Genomic DNA, 20,291 nt, shown 5'->3' with positions numbered 1-20,291 from the left:
AAAAAAAAAAAAAAAAACAAAGGAAGGATATATTGCAAAGAAGGCTGAACGTCAGAAAAAAGAAAGAAAAATGCAAGTATCATGTCATGTCAATGAATCCACCTCCTCCACCTCCACCTCCACCTCCACCAACTTCTTCTCCGAGAAAAGCTCCTCCTCCCGAAGGATCTCGCCCTCTACCGTGAGGACCGGGATCGGACGAGGCAGCGTACGACGCCGAATGAAGCGCCTCCGCACAGACAGGCAAATCCGCTCGATGACCAGCGCTGCCAGACAAGCCAGGATACCGCAGAACACGGCGAGCAGTGCTTGCAGCAGGACAGGACGGGGGATGTGGACGAAGTGGTCGTAGAAGCCGCTGCTGTTGCTGCTGCTGCTGCTGCTGCTGCTGCTGCTGCTGCTGTGCTCATCGGCCGCTTTCGCGGCGAGTTCATCGGAAGGGCTGTCGGGCCCCTTGAAGTACATTTTGGAGATGATGTCAGCGAGGGACATTGCGGCCTTTTTCCGGGCGGGAAATGCGATTTCGGTATTCCTGTCATGCTGGACGTCGTTGATGACTAGGCCGTTGGTGGCAGTTTGAAGGAGGACGATCCTGACGAGGTCGTCGGTGGCGGGGCGGCCGTGCATGTCGAGGAAGTCCATCTTGAGGTGGAAGATGTCGCCGAGGGGAGCGCCTGGTCGGGGAGAGACGGGGTGGGCCTCGAGGGCATAGGCGACTTGGACGTCTTTGTGTTGAAAGTAGCGGCGGTCGGCACCTTGGTACTGGGTGGCGTGGAATTGCATGGAGACGGGAGGGGGGAAGATGGGCTGGTCGTTGGCGAAGAGGGTGTCGTCGTGGGTGGTGAGTTTGAGGGTCTGTTGGTAGGGTTAGTCAGTGGTGTCTTTGACGGGGTCGGACGATGAGGTACGTACCAAGTATGAAGAGGATGTCTGGTCTGATCGACTGCAGCCGCTATCTGCAAAGGCGCATTCTGCGCAGGGCAGCATGAGTTCATGCTTGCGGGTTGATATTTGGGCGTTGTTGTTTCCAGAGCCCGGGTATGGTAGCGCTGCTGCTGCCGCGCAGCTGCTCAGGCAGAGTGTTGATAGAGAGAGGACGCGCATCACGACGGTGGTTGAATCAGTGAATCCCACGTCGGGAAACTGAACGAGGGGGGAAGAGCTGAATATATCGCCATGATGAGACCTGGGCGTCTTATCGGTCGGGCTATCCAAGAAATGAGCAGCGCTAAAAGAACCAAGCGGGGCGAAGGATGGCGGATGCGAGCGAGAAAAATAGTGAGTATAAATATCTCGATCTATGCCAAGTCGAGCTAGGGCTGCTCTACTAGTATGTCCTGCACAGCCCTCATGGGGGCCATTTATATCAATTGCTATAGGTGTCAGCTACCTTTAGCCCCAATAGTTCCTAGTTTAATCTCTAGGTTAATTGGAAGCGAATTTGCACGGCTGTTTCCGCCCGAATGTGAGGGGAAGGCAATTCAGCGGCGCATCGTGGCACTTTGGCTTCAACATCGGGCGTCACCTTGGCATTCCTTCTCCTCAACAACAGATAGACAATAGAATTGAGCATCGCGCTAGACAAATATGCTTCCCATTCAACTATTGACGGGATTCATTAATAGAAAAAGCGACCGTTCATACTATCCAGGTGGGTAAGTAGACCATTCCCAGCACCGTCAAGAGCCACGGAGGCGGAGCGCACATCCCCAGCTTCAGGAGACAGATACTCAGTCAATCGCTCTATCTCGGTTCTAGCCGATTGCGGTATCTTCCTAGTGGAATTCCTCGTTAGGCGTGCGCAGTCCCACCGTCTAGCCATCCGTGGGTTGGCGCAACAAGCTTGTCCGGTTGATTAATCGGGTCAGCCTTGCGGGTTTCCTAGCCGGTCTGGGGTTCAGGCTCCTGGCTCCAGGTCGGTCCAGGCTCCCAGGTCACCGATCATAAAGACCATGACCATCGTGGGTATCACGGACATCACCAACGCCAGCGTTAGACCGACAGTAAACCAATCCACGGCTCATCACAAGGCTGTCCGTGAGTGTGCTGACTATAGACCCATCTCCACACACCTGGTGACTGGTCTTTGCAAAACCTGCAGAGTGAAACCTTCTCTCGCTGGGTCTCCGAGAGTTCCTGGATTTGGGGGCTGTGTGGGGGCCGCAGCTAGACGTATCGAGGTTAGCTGGGGGCGTGTCTTGGCCACCCAGAACTAGCTTGGCTGCTACTGTCGGTGGTAGAATAGAATCCGGAACTGGGTTGATTGGGTGTACCGGTAAGGTAGTACTCCGTCGATGAGAATACTCTTTTAGGTTGGATGACACTGTGTAGCTGAATGTTGTCTCGTGCGGAAGAAAATCCATGCTGTTGACGGGTGTCGGGATATATATATGGCCGTGAGGATGATGTCTCATCCTGGTATATTTATCAAGTGCGTCAGTATCAGCTGGCTGGGGGCTGCAGATGAAGGATTTAATTATAAAAGATTACGACAAATAAATTAGGGGTGAAAATACAAAGCAATAATCAACACTATTAATTTATAGTAATATAGTCTGTGAATGATGGGCGGTGGTTGTTGTTGACGGCTTCACATTCAACCATGAAACGAGGTAGTTGATAAAGCATTAGAAATTGGCATTCTATAACTACAGCTTCCATGGTCTAGCGGTTATGACATGAGTCTCATATCAAGCATATGACGTCGAAGGTTAACTTCGATGAGCAATCTCAGGGTCGTGGGTTCGATCCCCACTGGAGGCACGTTCTTTTTGATTTTTTTCCCATTGATTTCGGGGAACATCGCCTAATGAACCCGTCAATATGGTACCTGCACAATGAGTTGTTTTTATGAGTGGTGTGTAGTGCTTCTGTGAACACTGATGAGCTGATATATAAAATCGTATGGGATTGTATACTCCAGATATTGGAAAATTTGTCACTAGAGATACAGTGGAATGGTGACAACCATATACTTCCAGCTCTTGAGGGACTGAAACTATAGCAGGATTTTATTCGTGAACAGGCAAGCATATACAATTCATATTAAAGATAATAATAAATACCAACTCCAATTAGACATATCCTACATACCAATGATTCAAGTGGACTCCCAGAACCAAACTACTACGAACCCACCCCCGAAAAAACAGGCTGCTCCAACCAATACTGACACCGCCGCTCATCAACCGGATCCCTCACGATCGTCAAATCACTCCCTCCAACATCCAACACACGCTCCGCAGCGCCATACCGCGGGATGACAGGGCCCAAGTTCGAGCGCGGCGTGCCCGACGCCACAAAACTCAAAACATAGTCCTGCAATGCCTGCGCTGTCGTCGTGTTCAGCGGCAGGCCCCGAAGCCGCATCTGGGGATGTTGGGGGTTGTAGAAGATGTAGTCGAGGTCTTGCCCGTGGAGGGCGGGGGGCGCGCTGAAGACGTAAGCGTAGGAGCTGTTGCGGAAGGTTTGGGAGAGGTGCTTGTTCTGGCACTGCATGAACATGTCGTCGAGTGCGACGGATGTGCGCTGGAACGGGGTGGTGTACTCGTGGGAGCCGTTGTAGATGGGTGGATAGAGGGTGTTGGCGGCGTATTGCAGGACGGAGGGTGGAAGGAGGGGTATCACTTGGTGAATGGCGGGTGTGAAGCCGGCGTCGGTTGCGCCGATGGGGTTGGTGAAGAGGAGTCCGTCTTGGGCGTTAGTCGTCGAGAAGATGGTGAGGTTGTGGGCGAAGTCACCGCGGTCGAACAGGGTTGCTGGCGCGGCTGGGACGAAGGAGCCGTCGACGACTGGAGCGAAAGGGTAGCCGCCGTAGAGAGGCGTGGTCGCGATTTGGTAGGCGTTGGCGGCGATGAGCTTCTGGGATGGGAGTCGGCGGGCTTCGGCGACGGTGCTGACGTTGAGGTTGTCTAGGAATTGCTGCAGGGTTGCGTTCTGGGTGAGAGATGGTTCAGGATACCATGCGGGGCTTTGGACGATGGCTCGTTGGAAGTCGGGAGGGCCTTGCTTGCCACCGTAGGCAGTGATCTGGTGGATGATGGAGTTGCCCGCTGAGGATTCGCCCATGACCGTGATGCGAGCTGGGTTGCCGCCGAATTGGGCAACGTGCTCGCGGACCCATCTCAACGCCATGCGTTGGTCATGGAGGGCTGCGTTGGCAGTGCCGTCCTTCTCGAGGTTCTCGCCTCCTAGGAAGCCGAAGGCGCCTAGCTGGTGATAGAGGATCAGCATCCGGACAAGACCAATGTTGGTGATATGGGCAGCTCACGCGGTGGTTCAGGGCTACATAGACGAATCCATCCCCTTCGCGACCTTCACTACGCCCAATGAGGCCGGTTGGGTTGTAATCGGTTTTGTCGCCGGAGCTCCAACCCCCGCCAGTAAAGTACACAATGACTGGGGCGGAGCCAGCCCCACGGTCAAAAACCCGCTTGGGGACTACGACATCCAGAAAGAGGCAATCCTCCGTCGTTCGGGGGTCGAGAGGGGCCGGCGTGTACGGGTACGACGAGATATTGGTGGATTGGTTGAACGGCTGGCCGGACAGGAGGCTCTGGAGGAATGGCATCTGGATCTTGGTCGACCATATTGGCCGAGCCTGGGGACATACACGGCCTTCTGCGCCCGTCTGCACGGCCGAACGATTTGACACTGGGGGCTCTGGGGCCCGAAAGCGTAGATCTCCAACCGGCGGTGCGGCATATCGGATGTTGCTAAAATTGTATAGACCTTGGGATTCCTGTACGGGGTCAGCGTGGAATGCTCGCCGTCGTCACCCGGGTAGTAAGGCAGTACATTGAAAGATATTGCTTGATGCACCTCGTACCCCAAGTTGACGGTGGGCAGGCTTGCCGCAACGCCGCTTGAGATGAGAGGAAGGATCAAGAACGACAGCGCTATACGGATGGCACCCATTGTGTTGGCCTCAACTGTTGTATGTGACGACACCGAATCAATCACCGAAACACCCAGAAAACCAACTGCTCTTTAATGAACTGGTAGTACTCCGTACTTTTTCAATTTTGATGAACTAGTAAAGCTTCTAGAGCTTCTTTGACATGACACGTCACACTGCGACCGACTGACCAGAGGCGCATATATCGGCAGCCAGGTGATTTCATTGGTGTCACCGTCACTAGAATTGAAGGATTTAAGCAATCGCCACTGGAAAACTGGGCATTTGGCAAAGTTTAATCGCTGATCAGCATAGACAGCTCTGGAAGCCTCTTGTGTGCTGTACAGGTGGGGTTTATCGCGAAGTCAATATCGCTAGTAGGTGTCATTAGACGATGCGAGCTGTCGGACACCCCGAATGCAACGTCGCTACTATTGAACAATAATGACACCAACCACTCCGTTCGGACCCTTCCATCACATAAATTTGGTTGCATATAGACTTTACGCGCGTAAGGGGTTTTGGAATATCAAATGATTCCCTGGGTCCATTTTTTCACGCCGTTCCCACCCGCCCCGGCGAAATGACTGTGCGTAGCCATAGATTTTACGGGTAGGGGTTCATTGATCATCTACCTCCCGAATCTTGTACGATTCGATCATCTCATTCGACGGCACCAGATGCTCGTTTTGCAATTTCGTAGCCGTGTCGACCCCGGCCGCGGGGACGCGGTATTCGAAGCGTTTGCCTGGCTGTGGGGTTTGACCACCCGGCAAGGGATAGGGGTATGGCAGGTAGTCCGGCATAAGACCAAGCTGCACAAGCACCGTGGCTTGGTCCCATGCAATGTGCTCATGGTACAGCCGGTCGCCCCGGATGTTTACCACGGAAGTGAACGGGATTCGAAGGGGCTTTCCGGTGGGCGGAATTCCCGGAATGCTATTGATCCATTAGACTTAGCATTCCCTCCCCACACCTTGGACAGGGGAAGAACTCACAGCCAGTCGACTTGCTTGTTGTGGGTGAGACAGAAGATGAACTCATCCACCACGCGGTCCACCCCAACCGTCCGGCTGATCAGTTCCAGTGCCGTGTCGTCAGGGTTATTGAAGATGAAATGGTTCAGGTAGAATTTACTCAGACGGTCGCGACCGACTCCGCCGGTCAACTATGAGCTGGTTACTTCCCCACATCAATGTACAGCGCGAGGAGGCTTACGGTCGGCACATGGTTGACGTAAGGCTCTTGAACCATAGTCGCCATGGTCTTCTCTACGGATCGATCGCCAAACTCATAGAACGTGTGCTCGTCCCAGATTTTCTCCAGGTCGAAATATGGACCGTCCATGTGCTTTTTGAGGAACGTCAGAGAGCGCGAATGCGCCACTCCTGCGGTGGAAATCTTGAAATCGGCGTGTCCGGGCACGATGAAGCCGGCGGATGAGGCTTCGGGATAGGAGTAGATGGTACCATGAGCGGGCCGTTGGTCAACAGCACCTTCTTTAGGGATATGAAAAAGAGCAGGAAGATTCGAAGGCGTGTCCCAGACGCCGAAGAACACTACCGAGGCCAGTTGAGTACTGGCCCCCGTGATGGTTCGAAGTGATGCCTCGAACCCGGGTGCATAATCGGACGGAGAACCATAGACTAACGCACCATCAGTCCTGGTTCCTCGAGCTTGATCAACGTCTTACATACCCAGGAGCCCATAGTGGTTCTTGTGATCGCACTGTGGCAGCGCGAAGAGGGCCTGTGCTGCTCTGTCGATACGATCTTGGATCTGGGCCGGCTCACGGCTTGTTTCCGAATCCAGTGTGACCTGGGCTACTACATAGCTCTCCTCTGCCCATTTCTGGATCGGTTCTGGATCTAGGGTTTCGTTCTTCTGTTGACATCCAACGAGATTATCCGGACGTATCATGACCAGACCCGGTCCCTGTCCGCAGCGCGACAAGGGAGGCTGCAGAAGAACATTATGGCCTAACTCCACCACCGGTGCCGAAGGAAGAATTGGAGGATAAGAAGTCATTGTGATGTGGTGCTGTAGACGAGGTTGAGGCAGAGCCGTTTAGTGATCCAATCGTTTTGCGGGGAGAAATCGGAGCCTCGGCAGGAGAGGAAGGTCACGTGCCTGGTGGAATATTCTCTTTCACATCTTCCTGTCATTGTATACACGGTATTGATAGTTGAAATGATAGGAAATCTACAATCGGGTCAAGCGTCTCCACTATACGAAACCTTTATTCGTACCATAATCCCTGTGGTGAACGGCATGCGTCTCCAAGCAGGAGTGAAGTATAGAGCAAAGTCATCATTGGCCAGCAAGCCACCACACACGTGACCCAGTCTTGGCGGGCGGACGGATTCCGAGCTTCGTTGGAGCTCCTTCGCGACATCATCTCTGCTCTCCCCACCCTTGACCATCTCAACCATGGACGCGCAATTCCAGTCCACCCTGTCAAACCTAGAAAACAGGCTCAATGCTCTCATCAGTAGTCTGACGACCTCCCCCACCGCTGCAGGCGCACCGGCCGCCGCGCTCAACCTCCTCGAAGCCGACGACGCGTTGACCTCAGACATCGCGACCCTGCGACAACACCAGGAAAACTATGCAAGGATATTAAAACTCCGCGAGGAGTCAGCAAGTCTAGAAGAGAAAGTGAAAGACATTGTACGGGAGGTAGTGCGGCATGAAAAGGACATTCAGACCGCCTGCGGAGGCGACGTCTACGACGACTCGGACGACAGCTCCGACTACGAAGATGACGTGAGTGGCGCGCCGGGGAAGCCCGCCCGCGGCCGTACCATGCGGGAGATTGACTACAAGCTCTTGCTGGACTTTGCGCGACGAATCAGCAAGTACAACCACCAGGCCGCGGCGGACGCAGCGGCCGGGGCACCGGCCAAACCGCGACCGCAGATCCAGCAGGCACAGGAACCCGCCGACACGGAGATGACAGGGATGAATAGCCACGGTGGGGCGGGGGCCACAGGGACAGAAGAGGGCGTCGCGCCGGTGGCCAGCGTCACCAAGGATGCGACGTCCTGGCTGGACGAGTCGGCCAACATGACGCGCCAGGTGTATATGCTGCCGTACCCGATGGAAGACCGCATTCGGATGGGCCTTATGGGCCAGATCCAGCTGGCGTCCGGGGAAGGCAAACCGGATTTTGATGCCGATAAGGAGGTGGAACGGTTAATTCGCGAGGCGGAGGGGCTGGGTACCGCAGGGGCGGTTCCGCCGGCGGCGGAGATGGGAGAGGCGACGCGACATGCCGAGGAGGCGGCCAAAGCCGCGGCTCATGCTGGGGTAGCTGCAACGAGCGGCCGGGCTGCGGTGGCGGCTGCGCCGGCTCCGAAGCCCAAGGCTATGCTTGATCTGGACTTGTACGACCCGGATGAGGATGACGAGTAGGGGAGGCTGCAGTATACCGGACCAACAGTCAACATTCAATGATTCCTATCAAGTAAGACCCATGAACCATCTCTGGGGAAATTGACTAATATTGATTAGCTGGGGAACTTACAGACCCAAGTCAAATGTGGACGTCTCGCCCTTGTTTCGACCATCTACCTGGGAAGTCAGCCACGGAACCCAGTCGCTTCGAATCCAACACCAATACAGTGCAAGGTGGTTGCCACATCACAGCGAAATCGCGGGACAGATTTCGTAATTAATACGCACTATCCATTAGAATCCAGGGCCAAGTCCAGCGCCGGGGCCCTAGCTTTCCCACACTGATCTCCCCAACCGGCAAACTCCGATAGGCGGATCAGATAAAGGAAGAGGGGCACCACGTCCGGGCTTCTTTCTAGTCTGAAGTGCGCAAGTCTCCTATCGATGCCGCGGGCGTACGGATAGCTTCAAGACGCAGCATTTTGAGCCATCACGAGATGGGGTGGATTGCAACTCACCCGTTTATGCTGCACCTACATGCGCGATATGAGTCTACCACCGAAGGAAGTTCGGATGCAGTTATCAGATGGGCTTGTTAGATCTCGTCGCGAGTTAGAGAATACGGTCACACTATCGAAATGAAGTGTGTTGTTGACATGCTGGCTTATACAAGTCCATTATTTGGCATGCAACCGGATCTTGGACTTTTGGTTCATAACAAACACGAAACAGTCTAGCATTATGGTACAATTGGCGAAAGTAGCTGGCCATATTAGAAGTCTGGCAATGAATGAAATAAAGTCAAATAACCCAGTTAGGTCATTCACCTACAATAAGACACAAGTTCATCTCCGGCAGTGTTAGATCTATATTCCTATGTATTTTCAACATCAATCTGACGGCCACGCCGCCTGAACAGAGCCAGCGACTTTCTTACCCCCGCAACAACACGACACCACAACGTCCTCCAAAGCCGCGCGACACCCCCCCCAACCTTCCCAACAGCATCGATCACAACAGCACAGTACTTGTCTGGAACTAGCTTTAAGACCGCCGCCCAAAAAATGCAGAACACAGAGCACCCAAAGCAGATCGCCCACTGCACACCATCCAAGGGAGTGACGCCGAACGCGGCGCCACCGACAAAGATAATGAGGACCTGGCCCCCGACCATGAGGACGTTGATCCCCATGAACAGGTAATTTCGATGAACGCCTTCGAAGACATTGAAGTGGTTGTCTAGCCGACGACAGTTGAGCTCGTTGAAGATCTGCATCCACACGAAGGTGTTGAAGATGATGGTGTCGAGCTGCTGTTGCTTGTGCGGGTCGTTCGTGTCATAGGAGAGGATTCGATCGCCGGCGAAGTAGAGGGTGAAGCAGACGGTGAGTTTGTAGATCGACTGGCCGATGATCATTTTCCACATGATTACGGAGAATAAGGGGGCGTGTTTGGGGACGGGTGGCCGGTGGAGGATCTTTTCTGTCGGGGCGTCTGTTGCACTGGTTGAGGTTAGTCTTCTCTATCTCTTCTTGGTAAGTCCCTTAGAGACTCACAGAGCCAGGGCCGCGAAGGTGTCCATGATGAGATTCACCCAGAGCAGCTGCACAGCTTTGAGGACGCTTTTGTTCGACTTGCTGTAGATTGCTGTAATAAAGGTGAGTAGCACCGCCGTGATGTTGACTGTGATTTGGAACTTTCAGATTGTCAGTGATGACGCCAGAAACAGAATATCTTCATGAAGTATCCTCGGATATAACACACCTGGAGAAACTTAGAGACGGCATCGTTCACAGCTCGACCCCACGAAACAGCAGTGACAATCGACTTGAAGTTATCATCTAGCAGGATGATCGAGCTGGCCTCACGAGCAACTTCCGTCCCACTCATTCCCATGGCGAATCCCACGTCTGCAGATTTCAAAGCTGGCCCGTCGTTGGTACCATCCCCGGTCACCGCAACAGTTTCACCAAGACGCTTGAGGTGGGTGACCAAAATACGCTTGTCGTCCGGGGATGAGCGCGCCAGGACCTGTAAACGAGGAACGACGGCGTCGACTTCATCCTCGCTGAGCTTTCGAAATGCCGGCCCTTCCATGACGATTCCAGTATCTGTGAGAATGCCACAGGCGGTGGCGATGGCTGCTGCGGTGTTGAGGTTGTCGCCTTGATCGTTCGCAGTCAGTAATCAGCGTTAGAGGTAATACGGAGTTCGTCTGACCTGTGACCATTTTGACCTGGATTCCAGCGGCGTTGCAGGTTTTGATTGCGTCTGGCACCTCGGGGCGCAGTGGATCGTGGATCCCCAATGCCCCCACCCAGGTCAGTTCCTCAATGAAATCTTTGAGATCTGGAGTGCCTCTCTGGCGATCGGTCGCTTTAAGGCAACTACACGGGAGATCGCGATAGGCCACTCCGATCATGCGGAGAGAGCTCCCTGCGTGCGCCGAAATGACATCCATGATACCGTTGCGGGTGTTCTCATCCAGTCGGCAAGCCATGATGGCATCCTTCTCGGACACCAGGTCCGAAGAAATTACGTCTGTCGAGGCATCCAGAAGAACCTCACATGCCCCCTTGACAAGAAGTCGATAATGGCCAGGTGCAGGCCGATACACAACGCCCATAACCTTCCGGGTAGACTCAAAAGGAAAGACCAGCTCGATATGGGCATTTGCGCGCTCCTCAGCCAAGTCATGCAGGGAGAGGAAATCCCGCGCGAAGTGCAGCAGAGCCACCTCTGTTTTGCTGCCGACAAACTCCCTGCCACCGCTCTGCTCTTCCTCGAACGCAGTAGAGTTCAGGGCCAGGCTATGCGCCAGCAAACTCGTCACGGTGGGCGGGAGTCTCTCGACAACGCCCGAAGCGGTGGTGGATGGTACTTGCGGGTCAGATGCCGACAACAGGTGGTTGAATTGCTCTTTGGAGCCGAAAATTCCCGCGACAACTGTCATTTTATTCTGCGTGAGTGTGCCCGTCTTGTCGGAGCATATCACGGTGGCGTTTCCCATGGTCTCGCACGCACGAAGCACCCGCACTAGGTTGTTTTCCTTCAACATTCGCGTCGTGGCGAAGGCTAGTGCAAGGGTGACTGCCAGGGGTAGTCCTTCTGGAAGACGTCAGTGGGGATCCTGTGGGCATGCAATCCACATACCGGGAATAGCCACGACAATGACTGTGACGGCAACAATGAGTATATCCATGAACTCCTGGCCCTTGACGCTGGGCGAGGCGTCATTATTTGATAGCTGGAGCAGGAACCGAATAAGAAGGACAAGAAAAAGCAGTATCGCGGCGCTACAGATATGTCAACAGAGGCACATAGAGCTCGCCGGACGGTACGAACCCTGATCCAAGCCATCCTATCCAGCTCGCCAATCGACCTAGTTTCACCTGCAGGGGCGTTGGATCGTCCTCGATCTGCAAGGAGGCCATGATTCTCCCGTGAGTTGAATGCTTTCCAACGTTGGTAACGAGGTATGAACCGAGACCCTCCAGCACCTTGGTGCCAGAGAGAATGAACGGATCCATCTCTCTTGTCGCTGTCCCATCCATAATATGATCCCATACCACGTCTCCGCTCATCTTGTCTATATGATCCGACTCCCCCGTGGCGGAGGACTCATCGCATCTGATACCGTGGCATGATATCAGAACCCCATCAGCTGGAGGAGAGTCGCCTGGCTCGATAAGCACGACGTCCCCCACATTGATATCGGCAATATGAGCCATCATGGACTTTCCAGAGCGAACGATCTTCACGTCCCGGTCCAATTTCTGCATCGTAGTCAGTGAGAAGGTCCTTGCTGATCAGCAATTAGTACGCCACCAGGGTACACCAACCCGTCTATTCAACTTCGTAAACTGCCTCTCCTTCTGCCAATCATTCCCAGCCGTAGCTGAAACGACGATCAAAATCGCCACACATACCGCGACCCCCTCAACCCAGTCGACCTTAGACTGCCCACTAGCAGCCTCATAGATCCCCAACGACAGCGACACCACCGCAGCAACAGTCAACAAGATAATAATTTTATCATTATACGCATTCCACAAAAGCCTCCACACTCCCAGCGGCCTCGGCGCCATCTGCTCATTGCGCCCGAACACGCGCCTCCTATCCGAGAACCTCTCCAGTGCCATATCGTTCCCCCCATCTGGCGTCCCCAAACCAGGCGACACAAGCGGCATCCGACTATCCAGCTTGTCGAGCGCAGAGGCCTGCGCATCTTCAAACCCCACACACGTCAGAAGACGATCCTCGTCGACCGATAACCCCGCTGAAAGGTCCGTCTGCAACCCGCGCGCCAGCCCCTGCAGGCCCCCTAGAGCGCGAAAAGCAGCCAGCGACTTCGGACTCATCAGCTTGTTGAGCTGGCCGGGCGAGAACGCGAACTTGTTGTCCTCGACGAGGAAATCGTTCTCGTTTTGGGGGTCGGGACTTAGGGCTTCTGAGGGAGTCACGTCGTCGTAGTCCCCGGCTGGAGAATCGGGACTGGATGTCGCTTTCGGCGCCATTTGATCGATCGTTATACAGAATAGTGCCCGTCGCTAGGTGGGCATGGAGATTGATTACATTGTTTCATGGGTGTTAAGTCTTTAAATGGGTGCTGCTTTCTACAATGGACAGCCACGATGCCGTGACATCATGGGTCTTCTCTCTCAATGCTCAGCCATAATCGGTGGATTGATAAGTCGCTGGAAGTATGTCATGTTCCATATCTATACTATCGCGGTTGAGGGGATCTATAGGGTTTGGATGGTTGGATGCGGGCACTGCCACGCTTGGCGGTGTCATCATAACTCTGTCCAGGGTTGGTTCATCAGCGGACAAAGAGAACCAAGATAAGATAAAACAAAATAAAAATGATAAGAAAATGAAACTGATTCAAATTAAATTATCGACGATAAGAAATTATACAACGATGGTAGAAAAGAAAAGAAAATGCACTGTTAAGTGGTATGCAGGCCAGCGACAAAACCGCCGAGTCTGTTACTAACCCTAACCCGCCTCTTTCTATAACGCGACTCTAGATAGTCATTTAAGACAACCAGCAACATGATCAATTCTCCTCAGACAGCATTTACCGATCAGTCCATGAGTCTAAAATCAGGATATGAGCCGATCGTGACCCTGGCGATGCTTGATAGATGAGGAGTGCCAATTAGAAAAACATTATTGTACGTAATTATACAAGCTGTCGCTGCGCCCACAACGCCTGCAACCGCTCAATCTGCACCTGAGTCGCCCAGCCCATATCAGCCTCGACACCGCGGAGCAAATCTCCAATAATCTGGCGCTCCTGGGCGCCTTCAAAGCACTGCCCGATGGCAAACAGCAGCGGGATCATGTATATACGGGCTCCGCCACCCGGCCGGGCCAGTGCAATCCCCGCGATCTCTCTACACCGGTAGTCGACTTCCTTGGTCAGCTCGCGGTACCCTTGCAGACGGTCGAAGGCGGTGCTAAGGCCTGTGACTGCGTCGGCGGGGCGGTTGAGCGACAGGCCCAGCCGGCCGAAGTGGTACTGCTGCATGGCGGAGGCGCAGGTAGTCAGGCCGTAAAAGATCTCCGGGAAGGGCATGTCGGCGTTCGTCTTGGGAATCTCGAGGCGGACGCTGGGGCGGAAAGTCTCAGGGACGTTCTCGAACCAGGTTTGCAGGTCGAAGGAGAGGCGGAGCCAGGTGGAGGTTGTGGGGTAGGAGTGCGGGGAGGGGCAGGGCGGGGAGGTCTCGTCGGCGAGGGGCGCCATGAACTGCTCCATTTGGGACTTCTTGGACTCGGCGAGGAAGTTGACTACTTTGCAGAGGAGCCAGGTGAGCGTGTTGGCGGCGGTGTCTTCGCGGTGCGAGGCGGGGTCAGAGGGCGGGAGGAGCTCCAGGCTGCCGTCGGGGCCGACGGCGATGCCGGCGGCGCGCCAGAGGGGTAGGTTTGCGGGGTCGAAGTGGGAGGGGAGACGGTTGTAGTAGGAGGCTTGGTAGTCCTGACGTGAGAAGTTCCAGAATGCTGCTGCGATGCCATGGCTGAATCGTGCGGGTTCGGAGCCGTTGCTGCATAAGCCTAGTAGGTAGTCGTACAAAGTCTGGATGCCGTCAAGGTGTCTGCGAAGGGTTAGCACTGGAAATTTGAAGGAATTTGGGGTGTTTGAACAACGCACGATTGCCAATTCAGCGCGGATTCATCAATCAGCCGATACATAGTTAGGATGGTTGCCGCCGCCACCATGTTCTCCGTCATCTTCCAGAACCCACCGGGCTCGAGGGGCTGGGTGGCCTTGGTCTGCGCGGTCAGCCAGCGATTGACGATGGCGATGGGCGATTCTAACACGGCTGAGCTGGAGACAAACGTGTACTGATCGACTATATGAGCGTTCATGGTGGTGACGGCGAGATAGAAATAATTGGCGGCCTTGAGAGTCCAGTCGACCTGCTCAGAATTGGGGTAGACCTCCATGGTCGCCGGACTTGAGAACAAGCCCCCCGTGGCCGGGAGTGTTTGGCCTTTCACCCGGCCGAGGTGTTTGGCGGCCAGGGCAGCGATCGAGTACCGCAGGAATGGCTCATTGATCGCACGGATGGGGACATACGCGGCGAAGAAATTCCCCGAGTCCGCCAGGTCGAGCCTGGACTGGGTTAGAACTGGGCATGGGAGTCAGGGGGAGAAGGGCACACTGACCATGGTCCCACTGTGTCTGAGTAGTGCCGAATAAGAAAGGACAGTTCATGTTCGGTCCCGGTCATGAGTTCCGAGAAGATGTCCTGGAAGTCTTCCCGATCACTCCGTATGGACGAGCTCTCGTAAGACCCGAGCCTGGGATTTGGGGGTTGTCGGATCTCCTGGGGTCCACCGAGAGAAGTCGTCATCTCTGCCGCTTGGGTCTGCCCTGACGAGGGCTGGGAGACATTGTGGTTGGATCCGCTCTGCTGCTGCTCCGGACTGGCGATGCTCGGAGTGGCCTCAACCCTAGGTTGGAGCACCGGCTCTTCCGGTACGACCGCGGAGTTCAAGCTCGCATTCTGCATGGGGGATGGCGGTCCCGACTGTGTCGTTTCAGACCCCCAAGTAGTCGATACCGATAAGCCCATCTCCGGCGGCTGAATGGGGTGCTGTTCCTCATTTTGGGCGAACCCGTGGTCACCCGATGGCTACGGACATGAGTATCATTCTTCTCCACGGCCACGGGGCACATCGAAGATCAAACATACGGGATCATGCGACTTGACACTATTCGACTTGGGATGATCCCGATACGGGGCATAACGCCGCCGGACCGAGGCACCCTGGTCTATGAATTTGCGTGTCTGAACATAACCCGGGCATTCCACCCCGGCATTGATACAGCGTTGACACCGCGGACGGGTCTCGTCACACTAATTCCGGTCAGTTCCGAGTTCACTCTGCCTGGTCGACAGTCAAGAAGGGAGGTCGTAGACTACCTTCAGGTGTCTCTTCTTACACCGCTCGCACGCCTTGTTGGAGGGGACTCCCGGCATGGTTTCCACAGTGGTGGGGCGTTACAGATTGCGGGGAGAGAGAGAGGGAGATAGAGAGAGGTGGCGGATGTTCTTCCTGTGAGAGACCTACTGCAGACCATGGTCTCACCGGGATATCACGGTGGAGACAGTCGACATGGAGAGGTTCTAACGTAGTCTCAAGAAAGAAGAACAGAGGGATTCAACTAATATGATGTCCGTGATATCCAGTTGGGGTAGAGAATGTCACGAGTCGAGGAATTTGTCCCGTCTTGGCATCTCGTCATGGATGCCATGTTCGGCCTGATGTCGGCCTGGTGGCGGCCTTGTCTCGGCCGGACGGATCAATGTTTCTCCCGATGGTTTCATGCCGATCATTTCTTTCTTCTGCCATCTCTCTACTCGCTATCTCAACTCAAACAATTTACGCCATTCAAGCATTCGTCGGTTGTCGGGAGATCTTGATGACGGGTCTGGTTCCCCCCGGTCGCCATCGTCATCATGCTTCGTTCAATCCCGCATGGGTTGTCTGCTGGTCAGACCCGACCGACGAGATCGACCCGATCGACTGATCAATTTCGCCGGGAGATGCCCGGTACTGGGTCGCTTTCGCAATGGGACAAAGGTCGCATCTATGAGGAATGGCTGCGTAAGTGATTGCTGGTTTGGTAGATAAGAAATCCATCAGATCTGGCTAACTCTGACAGATGCGGGACGACCCCACAATATGGTTTGCTCGGAATGCCGCACGCCCGGTAATCTATTGTTGTGCGAGACATGCTGTCGATCGTACCATGCATCCTGTCTTCCGGCAGAGATCATGTCTCCGGGGTCCCCGTTGTTCTGCCCGTCCTGTAAAGAGAGGCAATGGGATCAAGATCCTCCGCGGTTTGACCCGCCGGAGGTATCGTCTAATGTCTCCCCTGCCAGTACGCCCAGTGGGGTGGGACTCAGCAAAGGAGCAAGTCCATCTAGTCGAACCCCGAGTGCCTCGATGAAGTGGCCGGGAACACAGAGGAGCCTACAATCCTCCCCGGAATCGGAACGCACTCCTGGGATTCCATCCCCGGGGGCCTTTCGGGCTCGGGATTTCCTGGTTGGATATGGTGGCTTTCCCGCCGACCAGGACTTTAGACCCGAGCTCCTGATGAAATTAGAATCCATGATGACGGATCTCGAGAGCCAGTCTTCCCTGCAGCAGGAGGCGTACGAGCTCCGCCAGGAGAATGCTGCTCTGCGAAGCCAGGTCACCCATCTGAGATCCTCGGCTGGCGCCCAGCCCCCGTCGCGGGAGCCGATCGTCAACCCCGCCATCTCGCACATCCCACCTATTCTACCCCGATCCACGCCAGATACGAGTGGAAAATCCTGGGACCGAATCGTAACAGAATTCTTCTAAGCTCGGAATCTCCCCGCAATGTCCGGGCTGGATCGCGTCGGCGGATTCATAGGAACGGAGAAGGAAAATCTTAGGCCCGACGTGCCGGGAATGCGCCTGACTGGGATGTTGACAAAAGTCAACAAATGATACCCATGCAGACACGGTCAGAAAGAGGGGGCGGAACTCATCCGACCCTACTAAAGGTGTTACACCCCCGACAACACCAACCATAAATCCTGGTGGGACGCATCGCCTTGCCCGGCTTCCTCACTTGTTGAATCCTCATGCCCACCTGAACACGGCCAATGCCGCCTACTCACGGGACTCTAGTCTAAACGTAGGAATTCCGATTGACAGTCACTGGCCGATCAAATCTTCGCCCGAGGCTGCATAAATATTGACTGATCCCCTGACTGCTGGGCCTAAGACTTGTCACTTCCCGACACCCGGGTGGACCTATATGAACGAGCCGACTGCCCGAACATCCTGATGAAGGGAGAGTACTGAGTATCACATATTGAACGAAAACTGTCGAGATCGGTTGTTTACGATTCGCGGACATGACGCCTTTGTTTTCGAAGACCCTGCTGGGAATAGCGGCCCACGCGTTCGTCCTGGTCTATGCTCAAGACGACGCGCCTGGATTTGATGTGCTTGATTATGTTGATCCTCTAATTGGGACGGCGCATGGAGGTATATTTCATTCCCGACGATAAACCGGACAATAGACTAAATTTGTAGGCCACTCCTTCGCGGGTGCGACTCTACCTTTTGGCATGGCCAAAGCGGTCGCAGACACCGACAGTGAGAACCAAGGCGGCTTTGCCTCGGACGGGTCCACCATCATTGGGTTTTCCCACATGCATGATTCAGGGACCGGTGGTGTGCGTACCAGAATCAAAAGATTGATAGCAGGAGGCTGACGGATGCAGTCTGCATCGATGGGGAACTTCCCTCTTTTCGTGCACCCTAGCTGTCCTGGCGACAAGGTCGACAATTGTAAATGGCAACAGACCGATCGAGCCATTAAGTGGGATCGGAAATCCCCCAAAGCCCGCCCAGGCTATTTCAGCATCGCGCTAGACAATGGGCTCCAGGCCGAGATGACCGTGACCAACCGCTCGGCTCTTTACCGCTTCACTTTTGACGATGCCACAGACGCTCTCAACCCGGTCATCCTGGTGGATCTCATGGATCTGCCGAAGTCCCGCTCGCAGGGCGCGGTGGCTGTGGATCCGTCGACGGGCCGATTTACCGCGAACGGGACCTTCAGCCCCAGCTTCGGCACGGGTACGTACAAGTCGTACTTCTGCGCGGATTTCAAAGGCGCCAAGGTCCGCGACGTGGGCACGTGGGACAAAGATGGGCCGACACTCAAGCAAACAACGACAAAGATTGACGGTTCCGCGGTGTCGCGGTCAGCTGGGGCATTCGTCCAGCTGAACGCGCCGGCGAAGGGGAAGCCTATCTTGGCGCGTGTCGGGGTGAGCCTCGTGAGCGAGAAGCAGGCATGCTCGAATGCGGAGAAAGAGCAGCCTGAGTTTGATTTTGATGGCACCGTGGGCGCAGCAGAAAAGGCCTGGCGCGAGAAACTAAGCCCAGTCAGCGTCGACGCCAGCGGTGTGTCCTCTGACCTGCAGACGGTGTTCTGGAGCGGTCTGTATCGTACGATGATCAGCCCGCAGGACTACACGGGCGAGAACCCCTTGTGGAAGAGTGACGAGCCGTACTACGACAGTTTCTACTGGTAAGTTTGTTCCTGTGTGTGTCAGATTTCGATGCTGATATCTGCAGCATTTGGGACTCCTATCGCGGCGTCCATCAGCTGTTGACCCTGGTGGATCCGCTATCCCAATCCCTGATGATCCGCGCGTTGGTCGACATCTACCGCCACGAGGGTTACCTTCCAGACTGCCGCATGTCGCTATGCAAGGGCAACACGCAAGGCGGGTCGAATGCGGATGTTCTGATCGCGGAGGCGTACCTCAAGAAGGTCATCAACGTCGACTGGGACACGGCATACGAGGCCGTGGTGAAGGATGCCGAGGTTGAACCTTCGAACTGGGACGTCGAAGGTCGCGGCGGCTTGCGCAGTTGGAAGTCGCTTGGGTATATCCCGATCCACGACAACGACTTGGTGGGCCGGGGTACGCGCACACGCAGTGTGTCGCGGACGGTGGAGTATGCTTATAATGATTTCTGCATTGCCGAGATGGCCAAGCGCATGGGCCACACGGAGGATTATAAGAAGTATACAGAACGATCGCACAACTGGAAGAATCTGTTTAAGAAGGATCAGAAATCGGCGATCAAGGGGGTAGACACGAACTTTACGGGCTTCCTCCAGCCGCGGAATGCGAACGGGTCATGGGCGTACCAGGACCCTATCTTCTGCAGCCCGCTTGAGTCGTTCACTTCGTGTTACTTGAATCCTCAGGGGCACGAGACGTACGAAGGGAGCTGTTGGTTGTATACTTTGTTAGTTTCTCGCTCTCCCCCTCTCCTCTTTTCCCTCCTTCTTTCACTGGCACAACCAGCTAATGCTCCACAGCTACGCCCCCCAAGACATGGGCGCACTAATCAAAACCCTCGGCGGCGCGGACTCATTCACATCCCGCCTAACCTTCCTGCACGAGTCCGGCCTCCTTTACGTCGGCGACGAACAAGCCTTCCTAACAACATTCCAATTCCACTACGCGGGACGGCCCGCTCTCTCCGCGAAGCAGACGCACTCCTACATCCCCTCGCAATTCAACACCTCCGTCTCCGGAATCCCAGGCAACGACGACGGCGGCGCAATGGGGTCCTTCGCAGTGCTAAGCATGATGGGCCTGTACCCTGTCCACGGACAAGACGTTTACCTGATCACAGCGCCGTTCTTCAAGGAAGTCAGCGTGCGCAATAAGATCACGGGCAAGGTGGCTACTATCCGGAATGTGAACTTCGATCCGAGCTATAAGAAGATCTATATTCAGAGCGTGAAGAGGGATGGGAAGCCGTGGACAAAGAATTGGATTGGACATGACTTTTTCGAGAAGGGTGGTGTGTTGGAGGTGGCGGTCGGTGGGGAGGAGAGTGCGTGGGGGACGAAGACGGGGGATTTGCCGCCGAGTCTGAGTGAATATGAGTAGTTTTTTTTAAATAG

The 20,291-nt window shown here is 54.8% G+C and overlaps 8 protein-coding genes and 1 non-coding gene across 9 annotated transcripts; 4 read left to right on the top strand and 5 right to left on the bottom strand.

Annotated features, from left to right (window-relative positions):
• Positions 1-84: 84 nt before the first annotated feature.
• On the bottom strand, positions 85-1,104 carry BDW47DRAFT_128640 (uncharacterized protein; the record flags this gene model as incomplete). Its single annotated transcript, XM_024816878.1, has 2 exons — positions 85-855; positions 913-1,104. The coding sequence occupies 2 exons, from the start codon at positions 1,102-1,104 to the stop codon at positions 85-87; spliced, it is 963 nt and encodes a 320-aa protein (XP_024668967.1).
• Positions 1,105-2,653: 1,549 nt separating this feature from the next.
• Positions 2,654-2,763, top strand: BDW47DRAFT_t129. The gene has a single exon. It is a non-coding gene; the product is annotated as a tRNA-Met (tRNA).
• Positions 2,764-3,050: 287 nt separating this feature from the next.
• Positions 3,051-4,927, bottom strand: BDW47DRAFT_111346 (alpha/beta-hydrolase). The gene is made up of 3 exons (XM_024813931.1): positions 4,798-4,927; positions 4,271-4,741; positions 3,051-4,212 (listed from the first exon to the last, which is right to left on the bottom strand). The coding sequence occupies exons 1-3, from the start codon at positions 4,915-4,917 to the stop codon at positions 3,127-3,129; spliced, it is 1,677 nt and encodes a 558-aa protein (XP_024668966.1). The 5' UTR covers positions 4,918-4,927; the 3' UTR covers positions 3,051-3,126.
• Positions 4,928-5,402: 475 nt separating this feature from the next.
• Positions 5,403-7,126, bottom strand: BDW47DRAFT_70500 (uncharacterized protein). Its single transcript, XM_024819646.1, has 4 exons — positions 6,595-7,126; positions 6,116-6,543; positions 5,896-6,065; positions 5,403-5,836 (listed from the first exon to the last, which is right to left on the bottom strand). The coding sequence occupies exons 1-4, from the start codon at positions 6,923-6,925 to the stop codon at positions 5,518-5,520; spliced, it is 1,248 nt and encodes a 415-aa protein (XP_024668965.1). The 5' UTR covers positions 6,926-7,126; the 3' UTR covers positions 5,403-5,517.
• BDW47DRAFT_70506 (uncharacterized protein) lies at positions 7,127-8,641 on the top strand. The gene is made up of 2 exons (XM_024819647.1): positions 7,127-8,363; positions 8,411-8,641. Exon 1 carries the CDS (start codon positions 7,328-7,330, stop codon positions 8,309-8,311), a length of 984 nt encoding a protein of 327 aa, XP_024668964.1. The 5' UTR covers positions 7,127-7,327; the 3' UTR covers positions 8,312-8,363; positions 8,411-8,641.
• Positions 8,642-9,167: 526 nt separating this feature from the next.
• Positions 9,168-12,839, bottom strand: BDW47DRAFT_133963 (calcium transporting ATPase; the record flags this gene model as incomplete). Its single annotated transcript, XM_024817978.1, has 7 exons — positions 12,136-12,839; positions 11,639-12,069; positions 11,447-11,589; positions 10,514-11,401; positions 10,058-10,458; positions 9,850-9,989; positions 9,168-9,795 (listed from the first exon to the last, which is right to left on the bottom strand). Exons 1-7 carry the CDS (start codon positions 12,808-12,810, stop codon positions 9,168-9,170), a joined length of 3,306 nt encoding a protein of 1,101 aa, XP_024668963.1. The 5' UTR covers positions 12,811-12,839.
• Positions 12,840-13,210: 371 nt separating this feature from the next.
• On the bottom strand, positions 13,211-15,976 carry BDW47DRAFT_111341 (Zn(II)2Cys6 transcription factor domain-containing protein). The gene is made up of 5 exons (XM_024813930.1): positions 15,730-15,976; positions 15,499-15,663; positions 14,969-15,438; positions 14,451-14,915; positions 13,211-14,394 (listed from the first exon to the last, which is right to left on the bottom strand). The coding sequence occupies exons 1-5, from the start codon at positions 15,784-15,786 to the stop codon at positions 13,482-13,484; spliced, it is 2,070 nt and encodes a 689-aa protein (XP_024668962.1). The 5' UTR covers positions 15,787-15,976; the 3' UTR covers positions 13,211-13,481.
• Positions 15,977-16,201: 225 nt separating this feature from the next.
• Positions 16,202-17,435, top strand: BDW47DRAFT_70466 (PHD finger protein). The gene is made up of 2 exons (XM_024819645.1): positions 16,202-16,414; positions 16,473-17,435. The coding sequence occupies exons 1-2, from the start codon at positions 16,267-16,269 to the stop codon at positions 17,162-17,164; spliced, it is 840 nt and encodes a 279-aa protein (XP_024668961.1). The 5' UTR covers positions 16,202-16,266; the 3' UTR covers positions 17,165-17,435.
• Positions 17,436-17,706: 271 nt separating this feature from the next.
• Positions 17,707-20,277, top strand: BDW47DRAFT_128633 (glycoside hydrolase family 92 protein; the record flags this gene model as incomplete). The annotated part of the gene is made up of 5 exons (XM_024816877.1): positions 17,707-17,839; positions 17,888-18,030; positions 18,079-18,893; positions 18,941-19,594; positions 19,698-20,277. The coding sequence occupies 5 exons, from the start codon at positions 17,707-17,709 to the stop codon at positions 20,275-20,277; spliced, it is 2,325 nt and encodes a 774-aa protein (XP_024668960.1).
• Between the last annotated feature and the right edge of the window lie 14 nt (positions 20,278-20,291).

The sequence above is a fragment of the Aspergillus candidus genome, assembly GCF_002847045.1.
Source record: "Aspergillus candidus strain CBS 102.13 unplaced genomic scaffold BDW47scaffold_54, whole genome shotgun sequence".
NCBI classification, from domain to species: Eukaryota; Fungi; Ascomycota; class Eurotiomycetes; order Eurotiales; family Aspergillaceae; genus Aspergillus; species Aspergillus candidus.
This window is presented reverse-complemented; position numbering and strand designations above follow the sequence as displayed.

Excerpts from the sequence above, each read along its gene's own strand:
- BDW47DRAFT_111346 (XM_024813931.1), bottom strand. The coding sequence starts at position 4,917 with ATGGGTGCCATCCGTATAGCGCTGTCGTTCTTGATCCTTCCTCTCATC. Across the intron at positions 4,742-4,797 it reads ATCAAGCAATATCTTTCAAT|GAATCCCAAGGTCTATACAA; the intron begins GTACTGCCTTAC and ends GACCCCGTACAG. Across the intron at positions 4,213-4,270 it reads ATGTAGCCCTGAACCACCGC|CTAGGCGCCTTCGGCTTCCT; the intron begins GTGAGCTGCCCA and ends CTCTATCACCAG.
- BDW47DRAFT_70500 (XM_024819646.1), bottom strand. The coding sequence starts at position 6,925 with ATGACTTCTTATCCTCCAATTCTTCCTTCGGCACCGGTGGTGGAGTTA. Across the intron at positions 6,066-6,115 it reads ACGTCAACCATGTGCCGACC|TTGACCGGCGGAGTCGGTCG; the intron begins GTAAGCCTCCTC and ends ACCAGCTCATAG. Across the intron at positions 5,837-5,895 it reads AACAAGCAAGTCGACTGGCT|CATTCCGGGAATTCCGCCCA; the intron begins GTGAGTTCTTCC and ends ATGGATCAATAG.
- BDW47DRAFT_70506 (XM_024819647.1), top strand. The coding sequence starts at position 7,328 with ATGGACGCGCAATTCCAGTCCACCCTGTCAAACCTAGAAAACAGGCTC.
- BDW47DRAFT_111341 (XM_024813930.1), bottom strand. The coding sequence starts at position 15,786 with ATGCCGGGAGTCCCCTCCAACAAGGCGTGCGAGCGGTGTAAGAAGAGA. Across the intron at positions 15,664-15,729 it reads GTAAGAAGAGACACCTGAAG|TGTGACGAGACCCGTCCGCG; the intron begins GTAGTCTACGAC and ends GACCGGAATTAG. Across the intron at positions 14,395-14,450 it reads TCCGCGCTGAATTGGCAATC|ACACCTTGACGGCATCCAGA; the intron begins GTGCGTTGTTCA and ends AACCCTTCGCAG.
- BDW47DRAFT_70466 (XM_024819645.1), top strand. The coding sequence starts at position 16,267 with ATGCTTCGTTCAATCCCGCATGGGTTGTCTGCTGGTCAGACCCGACCG. Across the intron at positions 16,415-16,472 it reads CATCTATGAGGAATGGCTGC|ATGCGGGACGACCCCACAAT; the intron begins GTAAGTGATTGC and ends TAACTCTGACAG.